General features: G+C 40.8%; 1 protein-coding gene and 1 pseudogene across 3 annotated transcripts in view; one reads left to right on the forward strand and one right to left on the reverse strand.

Annotated features, from left to right (window-relative positions):
- ARHGAP18 (Rho GTPase activating protein 18) overlaps positions 1-22,260 on the reverse strand; it is a 160,610-nt gene that overhangs the window by 100,741 nt on the left and 37,609 nt on the right. Inside the window, exon 1 of one of the 2 annotated variants that reach the window (XM_081141395.1) lies at positions 16,758-16,974. The exons of the other annotated variant lie outside the window; for it this stretch is intronic. Coding sequence (XP_080997521.1) covers positions 16,758-16,870 — 113 coding nt within the window. The 5' untranslated portion in view covers positions 16,871-16,974. Of the gene's footprint in view, positions 1-16,757; positions 16,975-22,260 lie in introns of those variants that run through there. 2 annotated transcript variants of the gene reach the window in all.
- Positions 3,947-4,553, forward strand: LOC308559110 (single-stranded DNA-binding protein 2 pseudogene; annotated as a pseudogene). The gene has a single exon. The product of its transcript is annotated as a single-stranded DNA-binding protein 2 pseudogene (transcript).

Raw genomic sequence — 22,260 nt, forward strand, 5'->3', positions numbered from 1 at the left:
AATTTGTGGCAGCAGGACATGTCATGCAGGGACACCTTGGCCTGGAAATCACCTATTTATAAAACAGGTCTAGGTTTAGGACCAAGAATAAGGCAGTCCCCCAACCTCTGGCTTTCTGACAAGTTCCAAATTACTTTGCCTAAAAGTAGGGAAGCTCCAGAAAGAGCTGTGGTGATTCGATCACTTGGTTGACAGTTATAAACTAAGAAAATCTATTCACTCTGAAAATACCCATGGCTAAGAGATAGTTACCAGCACATGCTCCCCAGCCAGCCAGCCCTCGCTCACCACCTCCTCAAACATTTTTTGTAATTTAATGAAAAGCGCTTTTGAAACAGCAAATAGGCCACTTTACTTTGATACTTCTGGGTGTGTTGTAGGCCAAGACTTTAATGTCTTTGTGGCCCCTGAAATATTTGAATGACCTTATGAAGCGGACAGGAGTAGATCGTTAGCTACTGTGACATTTCCACACTTTCACAGGGAAAGAGAATAGCTCACTTGGATTTCAGTGGAAAGTTCTCATGCCACAGAGAGGGTGCTGGGACCGTCTGGATTGTTAGGGGAGACCCGCAGACAATGTAGCTTCATGGCTGTCTTACTGTCCTACTTCTAGGGCTAAAGCTGACTCTTCAGCTTTTATAGAAAAATACAACCATCCGACGGCGATGATGGGGGCTGCTGGTAGTGGCAGAAGCAGTATTTTAAAGGCATATCTTGTCACGGTCATGCTGGTTCCGGGAGGCTTTAAATGTATTTGAAGAGTTTCCAGTTTATAAATACTAACTGATAGAGAAGAGAGATCCTCAGCCCAGGCCTTTCCCCTCCATTCTCTCTACAGGGACCTTTACTACCCCACCTGCTCCTGGGGCCCCCACCACAGCCCAGACTGCTGCTTTGAAAGAGCCACATCAGGGCCTTCCACAGCAGACTCTTCCCACGACCTGAGGCCCCACTGCCATTCAGACACTGATGCTTTAAATGCAGAGAAACTGAACGGAGATAACTGCATTCACTCTAGGCTTCTCGGTAGAATGCAAAGGACTAGGGTTCAAATCAGAACTGATCCATATACAAGCCGTGTGATCGGAGGCCAGTTATTCCATGTACATGAGCTTTCTCTTTAAGGCAAGGATAATAATTCTTACCTTACGAGGGTTAAACAAATTCTATTTTAAACATTTGAACACAGACAGTACTCAATAAATATTTGTTTTTCTTTTCTTCTATGATCTAATTTGCCCCAGTTACATGAACAGCTGACCACAAAATGCCAGGAGACTCCTCAGGGCCACACAAAATTATTTACTAAATGGCAGAATTTAGTAAAACTATTTATTACTTTGTTGCAGGAAATGGTATCTTGGGGCCTGAAAGTAGTTAAGGTGATCTCCCAAAGTGCCTATTTTACTACCAGTAGGTTGTTTAGACTCCTGGTTAGAATAGCCTTCTCTCAATACCAAAGAGAGCAGAGTTTTTATTATAAAAATGAACACAGCCCAGCCGGTGTGGCCCAGTGGTTGAACATTGACCCATGAACCTGGAGGTCACGTTCGATTCCCGGTCAGGGTACATGCCCAGGCTGCTGGCTGGATCCCTAGTAGGGCGTGTGCAGGAGGCAGCAGATCAATGATTCTGTCTCATCATTGATGTTTCTACCTCTCTCTCCCTTCCTCTCTCTGAAATCAATAAAAACATATTTTAAAATTTTTTAAATGAATACAAACTACCAGACAATCAAACATTCTGTTGTAGGTTAACTTGCTCCAGATCTATTTCTAGAAACCACATTCAATTTACAAAAGTTGGAAACAAATAATTTCCGTGAATGGCATAGTGGTGAAGATGGACAGAAGGTCCAGGTCCAAATCCCAGCCATGCTGCTTTCTAGCTATAACCTCAGGCAAGTTACTTTACCCTCAATGCCTCCGTGTCTTCAGGTGTAACCTGGGGATAACATCACCTACCCGCTTGGGTTGTTAAATGAGTTAGCATAGCCTCTCTCACTTAGTGGCAGTAATCCTTACCTAAAAACCCATGTTCTGAAAATAAAATAAAAACCCCCACCCCTGAGGTCCTATTTTTTTAAATGGTAAAGTAACATATCACATGTCTACCCAAGACCCTCAGCCAGTTTTCAGAAACGTAACACACAGCAGAACTCCAACACATGATCAACAAACTACCATGCTGAACGCAAAATGCTTAAAATGTTGCTTACTAAAAATCAACAACTGGTAAGATTACATGTTGTTTCTGGGCAGTGACGTGGCAAATGTCCTCCAGGCTGACAAATGAGTATGTTTTCAAGACATCCACATCATGCTAAAAATGTAACTCAAGATATTTCCTCCACATTTGTGTTTAAAATGTTATACTGAGCATACATATAAATGTTCCCCCCAAAAAACATAAGCTGAAAATTTTATTAAAAGACTTAGGTGCTGTGAAGCTTGGGTACTAAAAGTAAACAACATTCTTACTGTGGAAACATGTCCACCAAAGGGAGAGCCTGCAGGGCACGCCTGTGTTGGTGAAATGGATGGTGGCCAGCAGAAGGGCAATTTTTTTTTTTTAAATCTTTATTGTTAAGACCATTACAGATATCCTCCTTTTAACCCTACTGATCCCCTCCACCCCACATCGATCCCACCCCCAGGCCCTCCCCACACCAATGTCCCGTCCATGGGCCATGCCCATAAACATACAAGTTGCCTGATTAATCTCTCCCCACCCACTCCCCCCTCCCCGCCTTCCCTCTGAGATCCCTCAGTTCGTTCCAAGCCAGAAGGGCAATTTAAAATTAACAACTACTAAAACATGTTACTGATTCCAAATTATACAATGTTTCCACATATAAAGAGAAAGCAATATTTTGGAATTTCACAAATTGTGTTCCCTGCAACATTGGTAATAAGTATTCTTTAAAAAAAAAAAAAAAAAAGGCTCCTAGGAATATGCTTCTTGTTATAAAACTTTTTAGGAATTCATAATACATGCTAAGATATACGCTACAAGAAGTCCTGCAGGAGATTTGTTTACACCAAAATATCAGACCACAAGACTCTTTTTTAATAGAACACCTAGTAACAGTGTTCCACACATGATTTGGGAAACAAACATCTAACAATTTGGCTTATTTTTTGAAGAAATTTTGCTTTAAGCAGATTAACAAACTCTTCGTCTCTGCTGAAATGTATAAAAAGCTCTTAGAATGGGCCTTTCATTTTATGAACACCTAGACTGGACTGTTTTTTCAAGCCTCAGGCTTCAAACTATGCTCAAAAGGGAATATAGTTGACCCTTGAACAATGGGGGGGATGAGGGACACCAACCCTCCCAGTCAAAAATCCACTTATCACTTTTGACTCCCCCACAACTTAACTACTAACAGCCTACTGTTGACCCGAAGCCGTACCAATAACATAAGGTTCGTCTGTGAGTTTTTTCAAATTGTCACAAATCTCCAAAAAATGTTCCAATATGTTTACTGAAAAAAATCCGCATATAAGTGGGCCTGCACAGTTCAAACTGGTGTTGTTCAAGAGTCAACAGTGGGAGCTGCTCTCGGCACAAGCACGAATAGCTGAGGCAAGAGTAACAGCAGGGCCGTCCCGTCCAACAGCCAGGCTGGGGAGAAGGTAGTGCTTTGTGTATATGAATATCGGCTCCATGTAAGAGCTCAGGAGTCTAACCAAACATTTTTATCAGAGATAAGATGGAGGGGGGGCTCACATTGGGGGAACCACCAGGATTCTTACATACTTGGTGTGTATTTGGGGATCTCTAGTGTGCAGCTCCCAGAAAGACGGGAAACGTAAACATTCAAGCGACGCAAAAGCCTTCCATGATTATAGTGCTGCAGCAGCTCCCAGGCCGGTGCCAGGAAACATTCCCCCAGGATATGACAGGTCAGTAGGTCCTGTACCACCAGGGTCCTTTTCAGCCTTTTATGTCACCTGGGTACCCTGGAGGTCCAAGGCCCTTACTGAGGATACCGAACAAGGCACTTGGAGGTGTCCCAGGAAGTCAGCTATTACTTCCAAGTGGAATGGACCCAACTGGACAACAAGGACATCCAAATATGGGTGGGGCCAATGCAGAGAATGACTTCTCCAAAAGGAATGGTGCCCACAGACCCCAGACTATGGAGGTGCAATAAGACACCCACTGAATGTTTTAGGTGGCCCTGGAACGCCTGGAATGAACATGGGTCCATGTGGTGGTAGATCTTGACCAAACCCAACAAATGCCAATTTAATACCATACGCCTCAGTATCTCCTGGGAAGTATGTAGGCCTCTGGGAGGAACAAAGGGGAACGCCCAGCGTGCCTAGTCCAGCAGCTTCAACCACCTCTGGAGACAGCACGTATACTTTAATGAACGCAGTACCTCCCAGACCTAACAGGCCTAATTTTCCTATGGGCCCTGGTTCAGATGGACCCCTAGGTGCATTCGGAGGAACGGAGTCACATCACATGAATGGCTCTTCGGGCTCAGGAGACATGGACGGTATTTCCAGCACTTCCCTAGCATGACAATGAATGTGTGACCCATCACCAGGTCTCCTCATAAAAACCACAGTGAGTCAGCCCTTCGCAGCACTACTAGGGAAGAAAATTACTCATTGCAGTGTACAGTTAAACAAAGGAATCTTAGTCCCACCAAACCGACCTTTTTATTTCCTGGTATCTCCCGTTTTGTGAAGAAAGCAGGTCCAAACGTGATTCAAACTGCACAGAGCAGCATATGAGAACTGCCCTAAAATTAACTGCAAGTAATTATCTTGGGGAGGGAGAGAATGCATTGTATGTATATGTGTATGTTACATGGTCATATACGCATGCATACATTGGCCACAGGAGACTGTAAAATATTATCACACGACCTCTTAAGTAGAAATTACTAAGGACTTTTATTCCATCCGGTTTTCACATTTACATTTTAATTATTAAAAGTTACTCCTGCCCCTCTCTGACCTATTTTGTGCTGTGTGTATCACTGCTTTATATAAGTTGTTGTTTAAGGTAAACTCAGATGTTATGGTTTTGTAAATGTCTGCAATCACGGATAGGAATAAAACCGCTTATTTGAAAGCTTTCATCAAATTGCATCTGATGCAAGTTACCCTCTTGGGGGGAGGCCGGAGAGAAGAGTCAACTTTAGTTTCTTTCCTTTGCTTGCAAAATGGAGACGATACGAACACCAATCCATAGTATAGGAACAAGAATAACTGGTGAAAATGTAGTTCTCTATCATCATTCCTGTAGATAAATAATTTAAATTGATGCAGTAGGTTCTCACAAAAACAAAGGCAGCCCTAAGGTGAAGATACAATATATCTTTAAAAAAAAAAAAAAAAGAGTAAACATATTCTAATCTTAAGATACTGTTTTTAAAACTTCCCCTTCTTTAAGGGGAAAACACTCCCCGGGTCTCCTGGAGTTCAGAGGTTGTCCTAGCGATTTATCTCCCTCCTTGCACTGAAGGAAGTGCAGCAAGAAGCAAATGCAGTTTAGTAATAGTTATAGGTTGATACACAAAGAAGAAAGGAAATCCTACAGTGATGCTACTTAGGTATGAAGGCTCAATGATAATAGTTATTGGATGACTGCTAAATGTAACTAATGTATTGGGAGTAGAAAAACCAAGTAACACAAATACTAGTAATTAATTTTTATATAGCCTCTGGGATGTCTTCCATATGTATTATATAATCTCAAAAATATTATGTACCCCAAAGTACTACATCTGCATCCAATAGTCCCTTAGCATAAATATCACTGGATGAATATAAACAAATAAAGGCCTTTGGCAACTTTGTTGCTTTCAAATAGAGGAAACATGTTCTTTGCAAGGAGTATCTCATTTCTCAGGACTTTATTCTTCCCATATTCAAATTTAGACTCTTTTTTGAAAAATGTTTTTAAGAATCAAGCATAAGCTTTTGGTGGAAAGAAAGAAAGAAAAAAAAAGGCCCAATACTAAACTGCAAACAATAAAAACCCAACCTTTTCAAAATATCAAATATTGATTCATAAATATAGGGTACTGAATCTACCTACTGCTTAGGATAAAGAAAAATAAGGAAGAATAAAAATGCGTACGGTATTTATGTTCTTGAAGAACATGAAAAATATCCCAATATAAACTTAACAAGGCAAGGCAAAGGGATAAAAGCACACAGGATGTGTATATTACTAGTAGAGAATTTTGAAGTCAAGCTCTAAGGAACAGGTTTCTGTGTCACAGCAGAAGCCAGAAAGCCCAGGAAAGGCAGATAAGGGCAGATATAGAGAGACACTGGAGTGATAACTGAGTAGCTTGTTGCCTCCCAACGATGGTTTCCCTATATGCAAGCCATTCCCTCACTCAGAGGTAAGGTCTGTTACTCCATGACCTTGAATCTGAGCTGGCCAATGATTAACTTGCCAATGCAATATGGCCAAGTGGCACTGAGTGACTTGTGAAACTAGGCCCTGGGAAGCCTGGCAGGCTCCACCTAGACTCTGCAGAATACTCACTATAGGGTAAGCCAGCAAGAGAGCAGGACGTCCTACTATTCTGACACCGCCACGCTATGAGGAAGCCCAAGCGAGTCATGTGGAGAAGCTGCACAAGGAGAAAGAGATGACCCAGTCGAACCTGGACATAAAGAAGCCTTGATGACCCCAGCTCAGCCCATCTTGCTTGATGGACCCCAAGAAAGAACTTGATTATAATCCTCCAGAATCAAGAAAGAAAATTATTTTAAGCCAGTGAGTTTTGGGGTGGTATGTTACACAACAGATAACTGAAACAACCACCTTGACTTTCAGGACAGGGGTCACAAACTCATGGTGCCTGGGCCAGATCTCACCTGCAGACAGAATTTTGGGGGGGCTTACTCAGTATTTTAAAAATTCTAGGTAACATTTTCTACCCAATCCCAAATTTTTATGAGGCCTATATTTTTCAGTCATCCGCTTCACTCATTTATTACATAACTTCTGTTCTTAAGTACACAACCTTTCTCTAAGAAACCAGAACAAAGGATTAATACATAGATACAATTACAGAAATACATCCAGTGGGATGACACTGTCTGATTACGGTATAATATAGGATGGGAAAACGCTATAATTCAAAAGAATTTTCATCTGGAAATACTAAAGTATATATATTTGCATTTTAAATAAAAAATTAATAATCAATGATTTAGTTTTAAAATATATATACAAATTTAATTCTACCTTGATCCAAATAACTTCTATCAGCTGATGGATCATAGCTTTGACTGTATTATTTGGACCAGAGAGAAATAAACAGACACACACTCAGTAACTCTAGTAAAAACATTAATTATAGAATAAGTTGGTCAAGTTACATGTTTCTAGACCACCTATAAATAGCCAAAGTTCCTTTCAACTTCCAGTTGCCAAATATCTTTCCTTACCCAAACCAAATCTCAATTACCCAACCACAAATTCTTTTAAAGTTTTATACCTCAAAAGACTGAATGATGCCACAGCTTCCTAAATATGATACTGAAAAGTTGTTTCAGAATCCATTTGAAGTATATGGGAAGCTCTTCAGAGCAGGAATTCTCCCATTTATTTTATTCTAGGCTTATCATTTACACCCAGCAAAGCCCTTCACAGTGGTTTAGTTAAAATAGATACTTTTTAAATAATTTAAAATTTAAGAAATTCCATATCTACATATCCTTAATGTCTATCTAACCTACCCAAATCTCTTTCTAGGTAGGATTTTAATTTTATGCTGCTCTTCAACAATATATAATCCCTACAATTTGCCTCAAAATATGGATGGTTATCTGACAGATATTAGTATTCAGAGATACACCAGATCCCTACAGCCAAACAACTAAACTTCGACATTCTTGTTAATGTGAATCCCACATTTCCATTCTACACATTTCCAGTTTTACAGCAGCAATATGTCAAGCCATTTATTTCCCAGTTTATTAAAGTAATTACAGTACGTAGTTCTAATTGGATTCTACTAAGATCACATGAACATATATCAATTTCCACCTTCTTTAAATCTTCCAAAATAAATGACGAATTTGGACGAGTGCATTACCCCTAATGGAAGACAGGCATATTTAGGAGACGTGGAAGACATATTTATTGGGGTTTGCAGAGCTCCCCTGTGTCTTGGGGAACACACTGTACTATGGAAAGATAAAACTAAAGGCAGTAAAAAACAAAACAAAAAACACACAACACTTTCATTTCTTTGGTTCACAAAGGTCCTGAGAAGCAACAAAGAAACATTGAATAGTAACCGCCAACTTAGTTGAAGATTTTATAGGGGTTTAAAACATTTATTTATAAGCATGTTATGGGGAAGTCAGAACACATTTTCTCATAGCAACAATGCCACAAATAAATGGTGTTTGGGGTTTTCTGGCTGGTGAAAAGAAATCTATTAATCCATAAAATGTCACTTTGGGAGAATTTACCGCTCCATGGAATTTAAATATCATTTATGCTATTTTTCCCCCTGTGAAATGTGAATTAGAAATGGCTTCTGCATTTCTAATTGGCGTATGTCTCTCTCCTCCCTTCAGTTCACCATCTCATTCCTTCCTCTAGATACTTCCACCGAAAAAGTCCCCAGTCTCTCAGAGGTGGAAGCAAACAGGCTGCTCTCATGAGCCGTCTGTAAGCATGTAGGGAAGGATTTGAGAAGAACTGGCTAAGTGGGCAGAGATTCCTAGCCCAGGACCCAGTGCACTGTAGGCATTTAAAGTACATTTGTTATGTATGATATAGATGAAGATAAAAATCAACAGTACAGTTTTCAAATTTGAGCACTAAATGGGAAAGGGGGCAGGGCACAGGGATCAGGGGGAGTTTGGTGGGGGAACACATCCCCCCAGATACCTGCCATGGATATCACATCCGCAGCTCGGCTCTGCTCCATGAAACGGCACTTCTTCGTTAGGAGATCAAGAGTTGTTCTTAAAGTACATAAACATATTGTAAGGGGAACAAAGGCAAAAAAACTATCCTTTCCTCAAATACTTTACTTTAGCAATAGTGGTTACTTTTACATGCAACAATTCAAATAACCTAAAGTCAATTTGCTCAACGAGGAACATGAGGAAGTAATTTTTTCTTGCTCTACATGACATGATTTTTCCATCTTATGAAGAGTAACAAATGATTTAGAAATTTACACCTCCCCAAACTAAACTATGAAAAGTTATTCAAAACAGGCACCTGGGCCTAACATTCAATATTTTAAAGCCCTTTTTAAAGATAACTTTTTGGTATTCTTGGTAGTTATTAAAAGAAACCTATTCTGAGATATTTTTATAACTTATTTCACAAATGTTATTGTTAAAATTAAGAAGTTATACTCCATATGTATTAAAGCAAACATTCTCTTCCCAAACCATTTACAAATCAATCTCAAAAATCTGACAGCCCTGAGTCACCATAGAAAATTGTTATGCTTTATATCAAGCACTCTTCTAAGTGCATTACATGTATTAACCCTTTCAAGTCTCAAAACTCTTGAGTAAGGTATTATTATCCCCAGTTTGCAGAAGGAAAATAAGCTGAGGCCTTATGACATTAAACAACCAGTCCAGGACTCCGACCTGGCCAGTCTAGCTCCAAAGTCTGGGTGTGTAATCACTACACCCCACTCCCTCACACATTCATTCATTTAGTCATTCATTCAAACTTTTATCAGCATGACAATTCTGCTTTAGTGAAATGTCTTAAGGAAAATTTAAGATATTATATTGAAAAGGACTTATAAAAATACTCCTCATCTGTATATTTTTTGAAAAGTCTCCAAAGCTACATATGCGACCTTTATAATTAACTTTGTGAGGCAGACAAAGCACTGGTACTTGTTACTTTCATTTCACAGGGAAGGATGCAGATAAAGGTATGACGTCCTAAATAGCTTAGCAAAGATGCCACATCCTTTCTATAGGCTGCCCTACCCACAGACTCTGCTTTTCTAAAAAGACCCCAAAGACCCCCAAATGGTCAAATCACAGGCTGCACTGTGCAGCTCAAAAAGATTCACGGGCAAGTCTGATCCCCCTTCAAAACTTTGAAGTTAGAAAACAACAAGATGGGCCTGCTGGCTATGAGATGTAAGGTGACAGAGGGCAACAGGGCTGGAGCGTCCATTAAGAGCCCGCTCAAGCTCAGAATGATGAGATTATAAGGCCAGGGGACAGAAGAGTGTCAAAGGGAAAGCTTCAGACATGCCACATGACCAGCCACTGAGGAAAGAAGACAAGCAATGTTTCTTTTCCCTATGACCCAGATGCCTGCAAGAAAGCTCATTTTCCCTAAAGACACTTAAGTGTTCTTTGCAGCCAAAAAAGCAACTACCAAATAACATGTGTAAAGGAGATGACGTTTCACGCTCCCTTTCAACACAGAAATTCAGATACTTAGTAGACTTGAGTATGGGAAAGACTCCAGATGTCGCACTGGTCACATAGGTCTCCATGGTTTCTGTTTATTTCTTGGGGAAAAAAAGGGGTGGGGATGGGGGATAAACTTGGCCAGCTCAGAGGTCACAGCAACAATCATAAAAGTCAAAAGAATGTATCTTCAAGTTATCCAGACATCATCCCTCTGCTCCCTCTGCCCTCATTCACTCCCCAGACCTTTATTCATCCTCCCTCTCAAATAAGGAGACTTCCTATTCTCTGTGTCCTCTTATTTAAAAGAAAGTCGTTAAATATCAACACCAACTAAAACATTTACAGCAAACCAGTCCATCTCAGAGCATTTGTATGAAATGAAAGGTTTGGATCAGGACAGAAATCACCTAGAAGGGAGCGAATCCAGGAGAGGACTGACGTCACACCTGGCCTAGCACACCCTCCCCAAACCAGACAACACCACCCAGGCAAAACCCTGTACGCCTCAAGTCTCTGCAGTTCTGAGCTCTCTCACAGTGACACCTCTAGGATGACAGGTAGGGCAGCTTCTCAGGACCCTTGGGCAAAGCTGAAACAAGAAGAGGGAGGAGAGAGAAGGCAGCCAGAGGGAATGAGACTTCACAGATCTCTGACCATGGAGCAAAGACAAAGTGCAGCCTTGGCCTCTAGGATAGTGGAGTCTTTTTCTAATGTGTGAATGATACTCACATTTATAGCTAACAAGGAATTTAAAAATAAGAGAAAAAATAATTTATTTTGCGGCCCAATTATTAAAAACTATTTAAGCCTAACTGCCATTCAATCCAGTAGCAATCATGTGCATCATTAAATGCATCCATTTTTATGAGTTCGTTTTGCTGCAATATTCTTGAAAGCATGATAAATACTAAGAACTTAAAACATAAAAAGAACAAACATAACCCTTTAAATAAGTACCAACCCCACTTAGAAAAGAGAGATAAGGTTGCACATTCCTGGTGGACAGTGAAGGAAGTGACCATGGAAGCCAAGGAAAAGTTTTCTGTAGCGTTTTGGGGGGAGGGGTGTCTTTAGATTTATGAATCTTTACATATGAAATGTGTAAATATAACATAAGTTTTATGAAGATAACTTCAAACAGGCTCACAAAAATCACAAGCCTTACAGATGAGGACAGTTAAAAGTCAAATAACCTAACTCTAAGTAAAGGTAAGACCTGCCCATTTGGAATATTGGGTGTGTCTTCTGCAGTTCAAGAGGAAATTATAGATAAGGCTTCTAAACTATATAATAAAAAAAGTAAGTTTTTATAAAGCACTCTTATGTCATGAAATGGAGGACTAGATTGGTTTAGAAAACAGTCATCCATAGACAGGTTAAAAAGGCATTTGCTCATCAAATCCTATAAAATTAGAGTGAGAGAACACGCCCTAAAAGCTAAGGTTAGGAAAAATAAAAAGACATGTTACTTCACCTATTCCATAAGTGCCTTGTAAAAAGTCGTTACCATTGCTTCCTTCACCAAAAGTATACATAATTTCAGATAATACACAAATTCAGAAGGAAAGACCTCTATTCATAATATAGCATATAGGTGTTTTTTTAAAGGTTGTGAATTCATGTAAAAACTCTGACTCATCACGAACAATGATGCCTTTTCCTTAAAGCTTCTCTCAAGATGTTTCTGAGTTGCATGTCTAAAACTGAGCTTCAGATCTTGCTCAGTCCACCCTCCTTCACTCTGGAAGTCTTTCCCATCTAAATCAATGAAGTTGCATACGCCAAACCTTACAACAATCTTTAACTAGTCTCATTTGCTCATATACCACAACCATCAGGAAATCCTACAGGTTCTCCCTTCAAAATATTTCACTGCTCACCACCTCCACAACCTAAACAACTGAAAGGTTGGCCCAACAAGCCACTATCACCTTACTCTCCTAAGTAGTGTCTCTTCTTCTACAGTCTACATTCAACAAAACAGCCAGAGCAACCTTTTAAAGCCAAAATATGCTCTGTTCCTCCCATGTTCAAAACCTTTCCCACTCACTGGCATCCCATCTCACTTGGACCAAAAACTGAATTCTTCAAGTGTTCTACAGAGCTGTGAGGTCTACCTGTCCCACCTGTTTTATCTTCTTCACCCCCACCCACTCCCTCGACTGGAGTCATGCAGGCTCTTGGCTCTCCTGGGTACTTGCCTGTTGCTGTTGGGCTAACTCCAGGCTTATGGCTTCTGCACTCCCTACCCTCTGTCTGCCTTGAAAGCTCTTTCCCTTACTCTTATCCCCATATATCTGCAAGGCTCATCTACTCAGGTCTTCATTTTCCAGTCCATGCCTTCCTCTCCCAAACACAGGTGTTTGTCTTCATTACAGCCCCAGATCCTAGGCAACTGTCTGGCCCACAGTAAGAGCTCAGTAATTAAATGTGGAATGACCGAGTGACCGAATGGTTATTCTTGCTAAGAAAGCTGATAGAACCCAGAAATAGGTAAGACTTAAAAAGTCTAGAACTAAAGCTAAGCATATGAAGATGCTGCCATTCAGCACACTGGGCAGTGGTAGTTCTTAAAGGAGGCATGGAGGAAGTAACAAGTCCAGCTGCCAAAACAGGACCCACCCACATTCCATCTTGCCATAAAAGTCAATGTTTGCAGGCCTCAGTGTGGCCCACCAATGCCCCAAGGCAGGCCTACTGTAAGTGACTATCATTAGTTCAAATTGCAAATGTTGCTCTAGTTCGAAAGGTAGTTTCCAAGGTCTTTGAGATATCAAAGGTCTGAACTTTTACATTATGGTTCATTTTCAGTCATGCCGTGTTTAGTTAAGCACATGGATCATACCCATATTTCTTAACACAGAACAAAATATTTATAAAAATGTAACATAATATGTATGGTATATGTTGCAAGGCTCAATATTTCTTTCCTTTACTTTACCTAGTATTAAGGAAAGAAGCAGCTAGCTATGAACCAGGCAGTGTTTTGTGGGCTTTGCGTGGATCATCCCACTTAATCTTCCCCATGAAGTGAGAGCTGGTATGAAGTTCAGTTTACAAGCAGCGAGTTAGGTAACTTCTCAAAGACCACACTGCTAATGAGGGGAAGAGCCGGGATGTGAACCAGGCAGGCTGGCCCAGAACCCAGAGTTTCAGGGTGTATGTCACCATGACATAGTGCCTCTTGGTTCTGCTTATCCAACACCAATGGCATTTGGGGTCAACAAAATAAGACCCTACATGATGAATGCCATATATTTATTCATTAAAGAAACAAAAACAAAAACAAAAAAACAAACCTCATATATCAACTAGAGTTAAAAGGTCCAATAAGAAGAAAATATATTTGACATTAACATTTATCAAAATATTGGCAAAAATGGATACAAAACAAACAAAATAGTTTCTCTTAAAATGACAGGAAAGTCAAGGGAGAACAGAAAGAACAGACAAAATGGAGTATTCTTGAAAAAACTGCTTTGCAAAAGCAAACATTAAAAATCTGTTTGAAAATTAACAGGTAAATAAAATTTATAAATATAGCTACTCATAAAGTGGTTTCCTTTGCAAACATCTGACTGTGTACACGTCAGAAAAACTAATGTTAACTTATTTCTTTAAATCCTAATGTTCTGAGGAAAAAATAAAACCAAAAAAATTGAAAACATGATTCAGTAAATATTTAAGAGGCTCTGATTAAGAGTAGGAGAAATTCCTTTATCTAATAAATGTTTCCTGACCAGGAGGGATAATGGAATGAAGGGAATTTTAGAATAACTGATAACTTACCAAAAAAATTAACTCCCTATTATCTCAGCTTCCCCAAAGACCAAATAAAATAGGGCTTGGTAAGACACGGTTAAAAATCAATCACTTTATATAAATATCTTTAATCATATACATAGTCCTTTATACTTTTCAAATGGCATATACATGAGTTCATCTTATTAAACTGAAAGTTTGATTAAATAACTTACCAAAGTACATATTATTTTGAAGAGACAAAATTTTGCAATAAGCCAAGTTAGATTTCTATGCTCCCTCCAGCAACTTTTAAAAAGGTGATGGTGGGACTGGGGGTGGGGAGGGGAGGGTGACAGAATCTAACTTTTTCCTCTTTTTAAGAGTTTTGTTTGTTTTGGTTTGTTTTCGCCTTTTGAGGAGCTTTTTAAAATAGGCACCAACAATCAGCCCTGTCTCTCTGAGCAGCTTCCCACTAGCTGACCAACCTGGCCAGAGCCAAAGTCCTGTGCATTCCCTCCTCCACTCCCATCTTTAGCAAGTCAAATCCTGACCCCATCCACCCTCAAATCACTCCTCCCTCTCCACCTCCTCCTGTCCACTTCCAGTATCTCAACCCTTCCAGGCTAAACTGGGTACCTCCCAAGGTAACACTAAGCTTATCTGATAAATTATTCCATGCTCAAGGGGAAAAAGCTAGTAAGGACTGGCTCTCCTCCCTCCTCCCTGCCTTTCCTTGCAGCCCTCAAACCAGGGCTCCTATCTTCTCAAGCTGATATAAACAACTGTCCCTAGGACTCTAATTCAGTGGTGAGTGAGAATTTGGGGTCAGTATGGACAAGCAATATGGCAGTCAGCAAGGGAGGCACTTGGGATCCACCTGGTATCGCTGCCCACCAGGAGCACTCACTGTGTGAGCAGGGGCCCAGCCTGTCACATCGGTGCCTCTGGATTCTGCTTTAGCATAGGTTGAGAACGGTCTGTTCTTCCCTTTTGCTCTCTCAACCCACTCAGGTGTAGGCCACCCACAACAGGCTGCAAAACTACAAACACAGGATAAAGTCTCCAGAACCGGACATGCAGCCCCAGGCAAAGGCCTAGAACCACAGACCTTGGAACAACCTAAGTCACTCCTGGGGTTGGAGTCCTCACGGTGAAAATAAGTCTGGACTCACTGTCCCCAAGGTTCTTTTCATTCTCACAATAAAGATCCAAGATTCAGCTCAGTTCCTCAGGCCACCCAGAATAAAGTCACAGGAGAATGTGCTAAGCTTGCACAATTCTGGCAATTTTGACTGTCCTGTGGACTCCCAGTTATGAAAGGTATGGGGCTGCTGTGGCAGGCTGCTTACTGCTGATAGGTTGCATCAGTGTTCTACAAAAAATAGATGAAAACACTTTATGATCTCACAGAAAATATTTAAAACAACAGAAAATAAAATGGTAACACACCTAAGGCGCAGGACGCAATTCCCTTTATCTTTGGAAATGAATTCATTCTCAGTGGAATACATACTGTGGTTGCTACGTGCAGAAAAGTTCTGGTCAGCCTGGGTATCTGAGACAGAACATTACAACCATTCCTTTGATTTGTACTCCCCTCCCCCACATTTGGGGATTTTAAAACAAATGAAAGAGGGCATTATTTTAGCTTAAGGCATAAGCATAAGTCAGTCACATAAGAACAAAGAAGGTTCTATTATCACATTAAACGTCAAGGAGGAAATGTGCTTACTGACAAGTAAAGTGTCCTACACAATCAGGTTAGCATTTGCTGTTTGCAAGCATCTAGGCCAATATTTACAATGTATATCTAAGGCTGAGATAAAAATATTCGGCTAGTGAGAAAGTCATTAAGGGAAAGAAGGAAAAAAAGTCCTTGGAAAACAGAACAAAGTACACAGATAGAGGGAAAGGTACTCCACACCTCAGTGGTCTGTGGAACATTTGCCCTCTCTACCTGTAAAGTGATTTAACATTAACCACGTTTCTCTGGCCTCACTGCACCATCTCCTGACAAAAACTCCTTTTTGAAAGCCCTTGCCCCCCCCCACACACACACACCCCAAATCCACATACACAAGAGAATATGAAACATACTGCCACAGGCCAGTGTCTTGGGCTTTTTGCCTAAGAAGTTTGCTTTCAGCAAGGAGGGGGAGGAAACTAACAAACAAAAAAAACAGACTCAAACAACAACAGCTGGTACAGTGAACACAGCCCCCCCTCCCCCCCGGGGTTGGCACAGTTTCCCAACGAACAGTTCCAGCTGAGCCTTGAGCCCATTCAAGAATTCCACCTCGTAGGAAGTGTTTCCAATACAGTCATTTGATCTTTCAGCTTTTGCAAATGCACCTGCTGGGCAGCAAGTCTGACAGCCCTAGGCAGCCCCCGTCCTCCCTACCCCTCTTTACCAGAAATTAATGGTATGTGCAATTTCAGACCTGGACGGGGCGCGATGCACAGCGCGGGACGCCCCACCACGCGGCGGCGGCGGGAGGTGCGGTTCCGCGGAGCCCTCCCTCTCGGCCCGCGCCCACTTCCCTGTCACTTTCCCCGGGCAGGTAGGAGGTGCAGGTTCTGCTCTCCGCCGCCCACAGCCGGGCTTACCTCGCGGCGGCGTCCTCCCCGGCCTGCCCATGGCTCTCGGCCGCGGCGCGGTCCTTGCCGCTGGGGTGGTAGGCGGTCAGCACCACCCCCTGGGAGCCGGAGAGCCAGCTCATGGCGAGGGAAGGGGCATACCGTCCGCGCTCCCGGCCCGCCGAGGGGAACGAAGTTCCCGGCTCGCCTGGCAACTCCGTTCATTAGCATCGGCGGCCCCGCCCCCGGGCCGCACGGGAGGGGCGGGGCCTCGCGCCCGAAGGACGGCCGCGCCGGCCAATGAGAAGAGCCGTGACTCAGGGCTGTTTCAGCCGGGGCCTTTCCAGCTCCAGTGGCTTTAGCTCGGGGGTAGGGGTGGGGAGTCCCCCGCGGCCACCACCCAGGAGAAATTCAGATCTGATGGAACTGCCGGGCTGTGGGCTCCTCATCAAGTTAAGTACAAGCTGTCTTGGCTAGGAAACAATGAATTACTGCAGGGCCTTTTTTTCCCCCCCCTTCCCAATTCCTGTTTCCATCTGATAATTTCTGCTACTTCGTGTAACCTGAGTAAGCGCATTTCTTAACCCCTTCGCGTCCAGCGTTAAAATGAGCCGCAGCCGAAGCCGGCGAACCTGCTGCAAAGCCGTGCAAATACAGGTCCCGAGAAGGACTTTCCCTCTTGTGTCTGGTTTAAAAACGTCCTCGTGAACATGACTGTGTGCCCTGCAGTGTTGTCGCCTTTCACGTAAAAGCCAACGCCAAGTTCCCAAACACCCTTCAGTGCCCAAAGGCGACACAAACCTCCGCGCGTCAAGGCGGTTCCTGCAGATAAAAGCGGAGCTTCGCTTCCCTTCAGCACCTGCAGACGAGGCTCTCGCTGCGACCGAATGCAGCTCAGCTTAACTCTCCACCTACCTTTATCCCTCTAGCAAACACATGCCCTGCATCACAGACATCAGCATCTGTATTTTACAGATTATAACAAAAGTGAAGCTAAGGGACAGCTTAAGTAACTTGTCTCCTGTAACACAATCGTTCTGTGCCAGAAGCTGGATTTGAACAGCGTTCTGGGCTAAGTTCCACTCTTTTTTTAACCAGCACGCTGTTCTTTGTCTCACAGGCTAGGAAACAAGCACAAAAGTTATGGAAAATGCAAGACATGTTGTTGTTCTTTCTCCCCTAAAAAAATTCTACTCTCTTCTATATACCTGCAAGTCTAAATTGAAGTGGGGTTTTGGTTATTATTGATCTTCATGATCTATCAAAAATTTCTCATAAACAACTTTTTAAATTCATCATTCCATAAGCATACTATTGACATTTTTTTCATTATTGAAAACTGTGAGACACAGACATTAGTGTGGTGAATGCCTGGGGTGGGGCAGGGGCTGGGTGGAGGAGGGAAGTGGGGAGAAAATGGGCACATCTGTAATAATGTCAACAATAAAAAAATAAACTTAAAAGATTTTCATAAGAAATAATTACTTTATAGATACACACACTTAAAGTATTTAAATTTATTTTTTAATCCTATCTTTAATATCAATAGGGAACTGTCATTTATAAAAGTCTTGCACACACACAAAAAAAATCTTATTATAGCTTCCTTCCTCCCCCTCCACAATTAGTTATTGAATCTTTGCATTTCCACCTCCTTAGGTCTCTACTTGCTGTCTCCTCTCTATTCCAATTGCCCAAGTCCCTCCACGCCCTATTAAGTCTTAGCTCCAATCTTACAACAGCTCTTTTAGCTCATTTCCTTGCCTTTGCCTCTAAGTTATTTTGAACACTATCACACCCAAGCTCCGCCTTAATGATGTCTCTCCTTGCTTAAAAAAATCACTGACAGAACCAGTTCCAAGCTTGCGTAGATCAATGAACGTTCTTGCAGCCTTACCCACATGTCTTTCCATCACATCTGTAAAATACCATTCCCTCTGGCCCCACTGTCGTTCCTCTCTCTTCTTTCCCACAACTAATTTAACCCTTCCACACAGTAGGCCTCCAGTGAAAGCTGGCTAGATGAAGAAATGAATGGATTTAAGTGTCCTTGGGAAGTATACTGAATTTTAAAATTAAGATTGGTAATATCAGACAAGTCGTTTCCATGCACATACCAGTATGTGAACCTATGATGATAGGCAAAGTGAAAAACACAGGAAGGGGGGCAAAAGGTAAGCTGATTGAAGTATATGAGTTCTTTCTTTTTAATGTCCGTATATGGAAAATGATTAATGATCTGAAATGCAAAAGTACGGGAATTCCCTACCTTATATAATTATCAGCAGTAGGCCATTCACTCTACCTTTTGGAAATTCTTTTCTTCTCTTTGTCTCTCCATCCCACTCTTATCTTCCCTGTACTTCCCTGGACCTTTTTGCCTTCATCTTTTATTTTTCCTTCCTCCTTTGCTGTGAGCACTGCCAATTCTAATGAGACAATTCATGATAAAGGGAGATTTTGTCCAGTTTTAACCAAAATGATGATTAAGTTATATCTTTGCCTATTGACAATCTCTCCACTTGTTAAATAGCAAATAAATCACAATATGCAGATTGAAAGGTAACTATTTTACAGGTTCAAAATTATTTGGGGGTTCACAATTACCACGCTTTTTAATTTTGGGGGCAGAAAGTAAGGTGTGGTATAAATTGATTTGCATAGCTTAGTTCATAAAATTTGAATCCTAGTAATTTAATTTTCAGGTACATGGAAATCCTCTGGACTTCTCCTTTCCTCCCACTAAGTAAGCCCTGTTGTTACTGTTCTGAGGATATTACCTATCACAGGCAGACAGCTAGTAGGATTGTGCCCTGGTCTACACAGCCTCACGTATAGACTCAAGTGGACCAAAAATGGTTTTCAGAATTTTCTTATGACCAGCATGGAAGCAACCTTACTACCAATATGCCTTCTTGAAAGGCTCTTCTTTTTCACATCCCAAACCCAACCAGGGTTTAGCTAGAGTTCATCCCTTATACCACCCTACCCTTCCTCACAGAGACACTTTTTTTTTAAGTACTCCCTTCCGCAACTACTATAAATAAACAACAAGAACCTATGTTGCAGAAAAACCAATGTCCTTGAAGATGTTAATATCCCATGCTATTAACTGCATGTCAAACACCTTCCTGTTATGTAACATCTTACAAAGTAATTAAATAACATCAAGAAGCTTAAACATCCATTTCATTCATTCCTTTTAAATGGGGTGTACTGGATGGCATAAACAGGAAGAAGGAAGCTATAGTTTACATACCCAAATTGGTTATTAAAAATAGGGTGGAGATAGTACTGCAGCTTCAGATAATTTGACAACCACATTAAAAAATAATGGAAAAAAACTTCAGTAATATCAAAAGGTTATTAACAGGTTATTATATTTTGATTTAGGAACCTACTTAGTGATATGAAATTATATTTTCAGGGTACCATAATTACAATGTAATCACCATATTTATTAAAAATTTGCTTAATCAGTTTCTGTCACTTTGAGTGGAACTGACTAAGGAGAGTGGGTGCACTCAAACAAACTCCATAAGGTGATTAAAAGCCTGTGTAGGAACATGAGGCCACGTGAAAGGTGACCTTTCAACTGGCAAAGTTAAACTCAATTTACAATAATATATACTAACAAGAACTTGAGTAAATTAATCATCAACTGTGAAGTTAAAGTTTTACGTAGGTGATAAAAAATAGATTTATATAGTAGCATTGACCAAGGAAGAGGGAATGTTCTAGTATCCCCTACCTGATGTATTATCAAGGCATTTTATGAATAATTCTTGTAAGCCTGCAAGCAAGCCAATTCTGTACTGAGGAACTGTGACTGAAAATTATTCCATATACAGAACCTAAACCTACTTTCTTGGAAATTGTATTATTGTTCCTAATTCTGTCTATGAAGTAACAAGGAAAAAAACTTTTTCCTCTCTCCCCAAAACTCTAAAAAAATTATGCATTATTCTCAAAGTTACTTTTTTCCAACTGTTCCTTTAGAGAGAAAATACTAGGCATGCTGGGACAGTTTATAGCTGCTATTGCCAGAGGCTAATTTAGGCTTCTTGGCAAATATCTAGTAAAGATCTTTCTTACAGTTAAAGAGTTCACTACCAGTGAATAATAATAATTAATACTTAAGTGTTTACTCTTTGCCAGGCGTGGTACACACAGTCTCTCATTTAATTGTCACAACAACCCTGAGAGATATTAGAATTATGCCCACTTTAGAGATGAGGAATGTGAGGTCACCCAGCTAGTAGATGGCAGGACCAGGACATGTAAACCTGGATAAATATGACCATTGAGCCTGAGTTCTTAAATATTACAGGGTACAGCTGTCCTGGAACTGACTCTATTTTGTTTATGAGAAAGTCCGCATGAATATTTAATGAGTAAAATCATCTACAGCAAATCTAAAGTGTTTAACAAAATGGAATATTGATGTAAATGCAGTGCTATGGAGATGAACATTCACACAGGCACAAACACATTAGCTTCTTTCCTAGCACTGTGAAACCTTGTTTTCATGTCAAATTACTAGGGGAGATTGACATAGTACACACACGACTGTATAGGTCATCATGATTATGCCATCATGTCTAAAATTGTTTCTGCTGATAGAAATAAAAGTATTCTGGTCATTATGATTATAAACATTCTCTTTAAAAAAATATATCAGGCAAAGACAGATCTAGGTTTATGGACTCTGAAGCGTGAAGAATTTCATAGACACAGGACCTTGGAAAAGACTTGCAAAAGCAAGACTGCAGGTTTCACTTCGTTTAGCTTCACAGTAAATCCACCTCTTATATGAAAATTAATCTATATTGGAAATTAGTCAAGGCAAGAAAGTGCAATGACCCTAGCTTTTCATTGACTTTCTGAACACAAGGGGAAAGTCAGTGCTGAATACAAGGGGGACCCAGGTTGCGAACACTTGCAGCTGAAAGCGTGGATAGGAAGAGTGAAGTGCATTCCCGAGGTAGGCCCGTTCTGGAATGCAGTACTCTGCTTATGAATCAAGACTCAATTTAAAACATCTAGGATTGTATCAATACTTAGATTTGCTCCAATACAAAAGCCTTGTCCTAAAGTAGATTACAAAAGGATGCTGATCTCCTTGTCGAGTGAGAGAAGCCATGATAACTGGAGAAGACTCGATAAAGCTAAAAGGAAGGGCTGAGTTGATTTGTGACTTGGAGGAAAACAAGGAAATGGATTCTATAGTTCTGTTGGGGGGGAAAGGGGAAGGGGGTTATTCACTCCAAAATAAAGGCTGTTCTTCTAATGTTTTAGAGTAGTTCCTGGAGAAGTTATACTATTTTTATGGAACAAAATACTTGATAAAACTGCACAGACAGATAGCATCAAAGAGGGATTTCTTTTTTTCTTTTCTTTTTTCTGAGCTTCTTGGGAAATTTCTAAGGCAAGTAATGTCTTCAAAAATGGTGAAGTATAATTTTACTGGAAAAAAAAATCCTGGTACTCTATTTATAAACACAGTACCTAGAATGTTCAGCAAAACCCCTGG

Source organism: Miniopterus schreibersii (genome assembly GCF_964146895.1).
Source record: "Miniopterus schreibersii genome assembly, chromosome: 6".
NCBI lineage: Eukaryota > Metazoa > Chordata > Mammalia > Chiroptera > Miniopteridae > Miniopterus > Miniopterus schreibersii.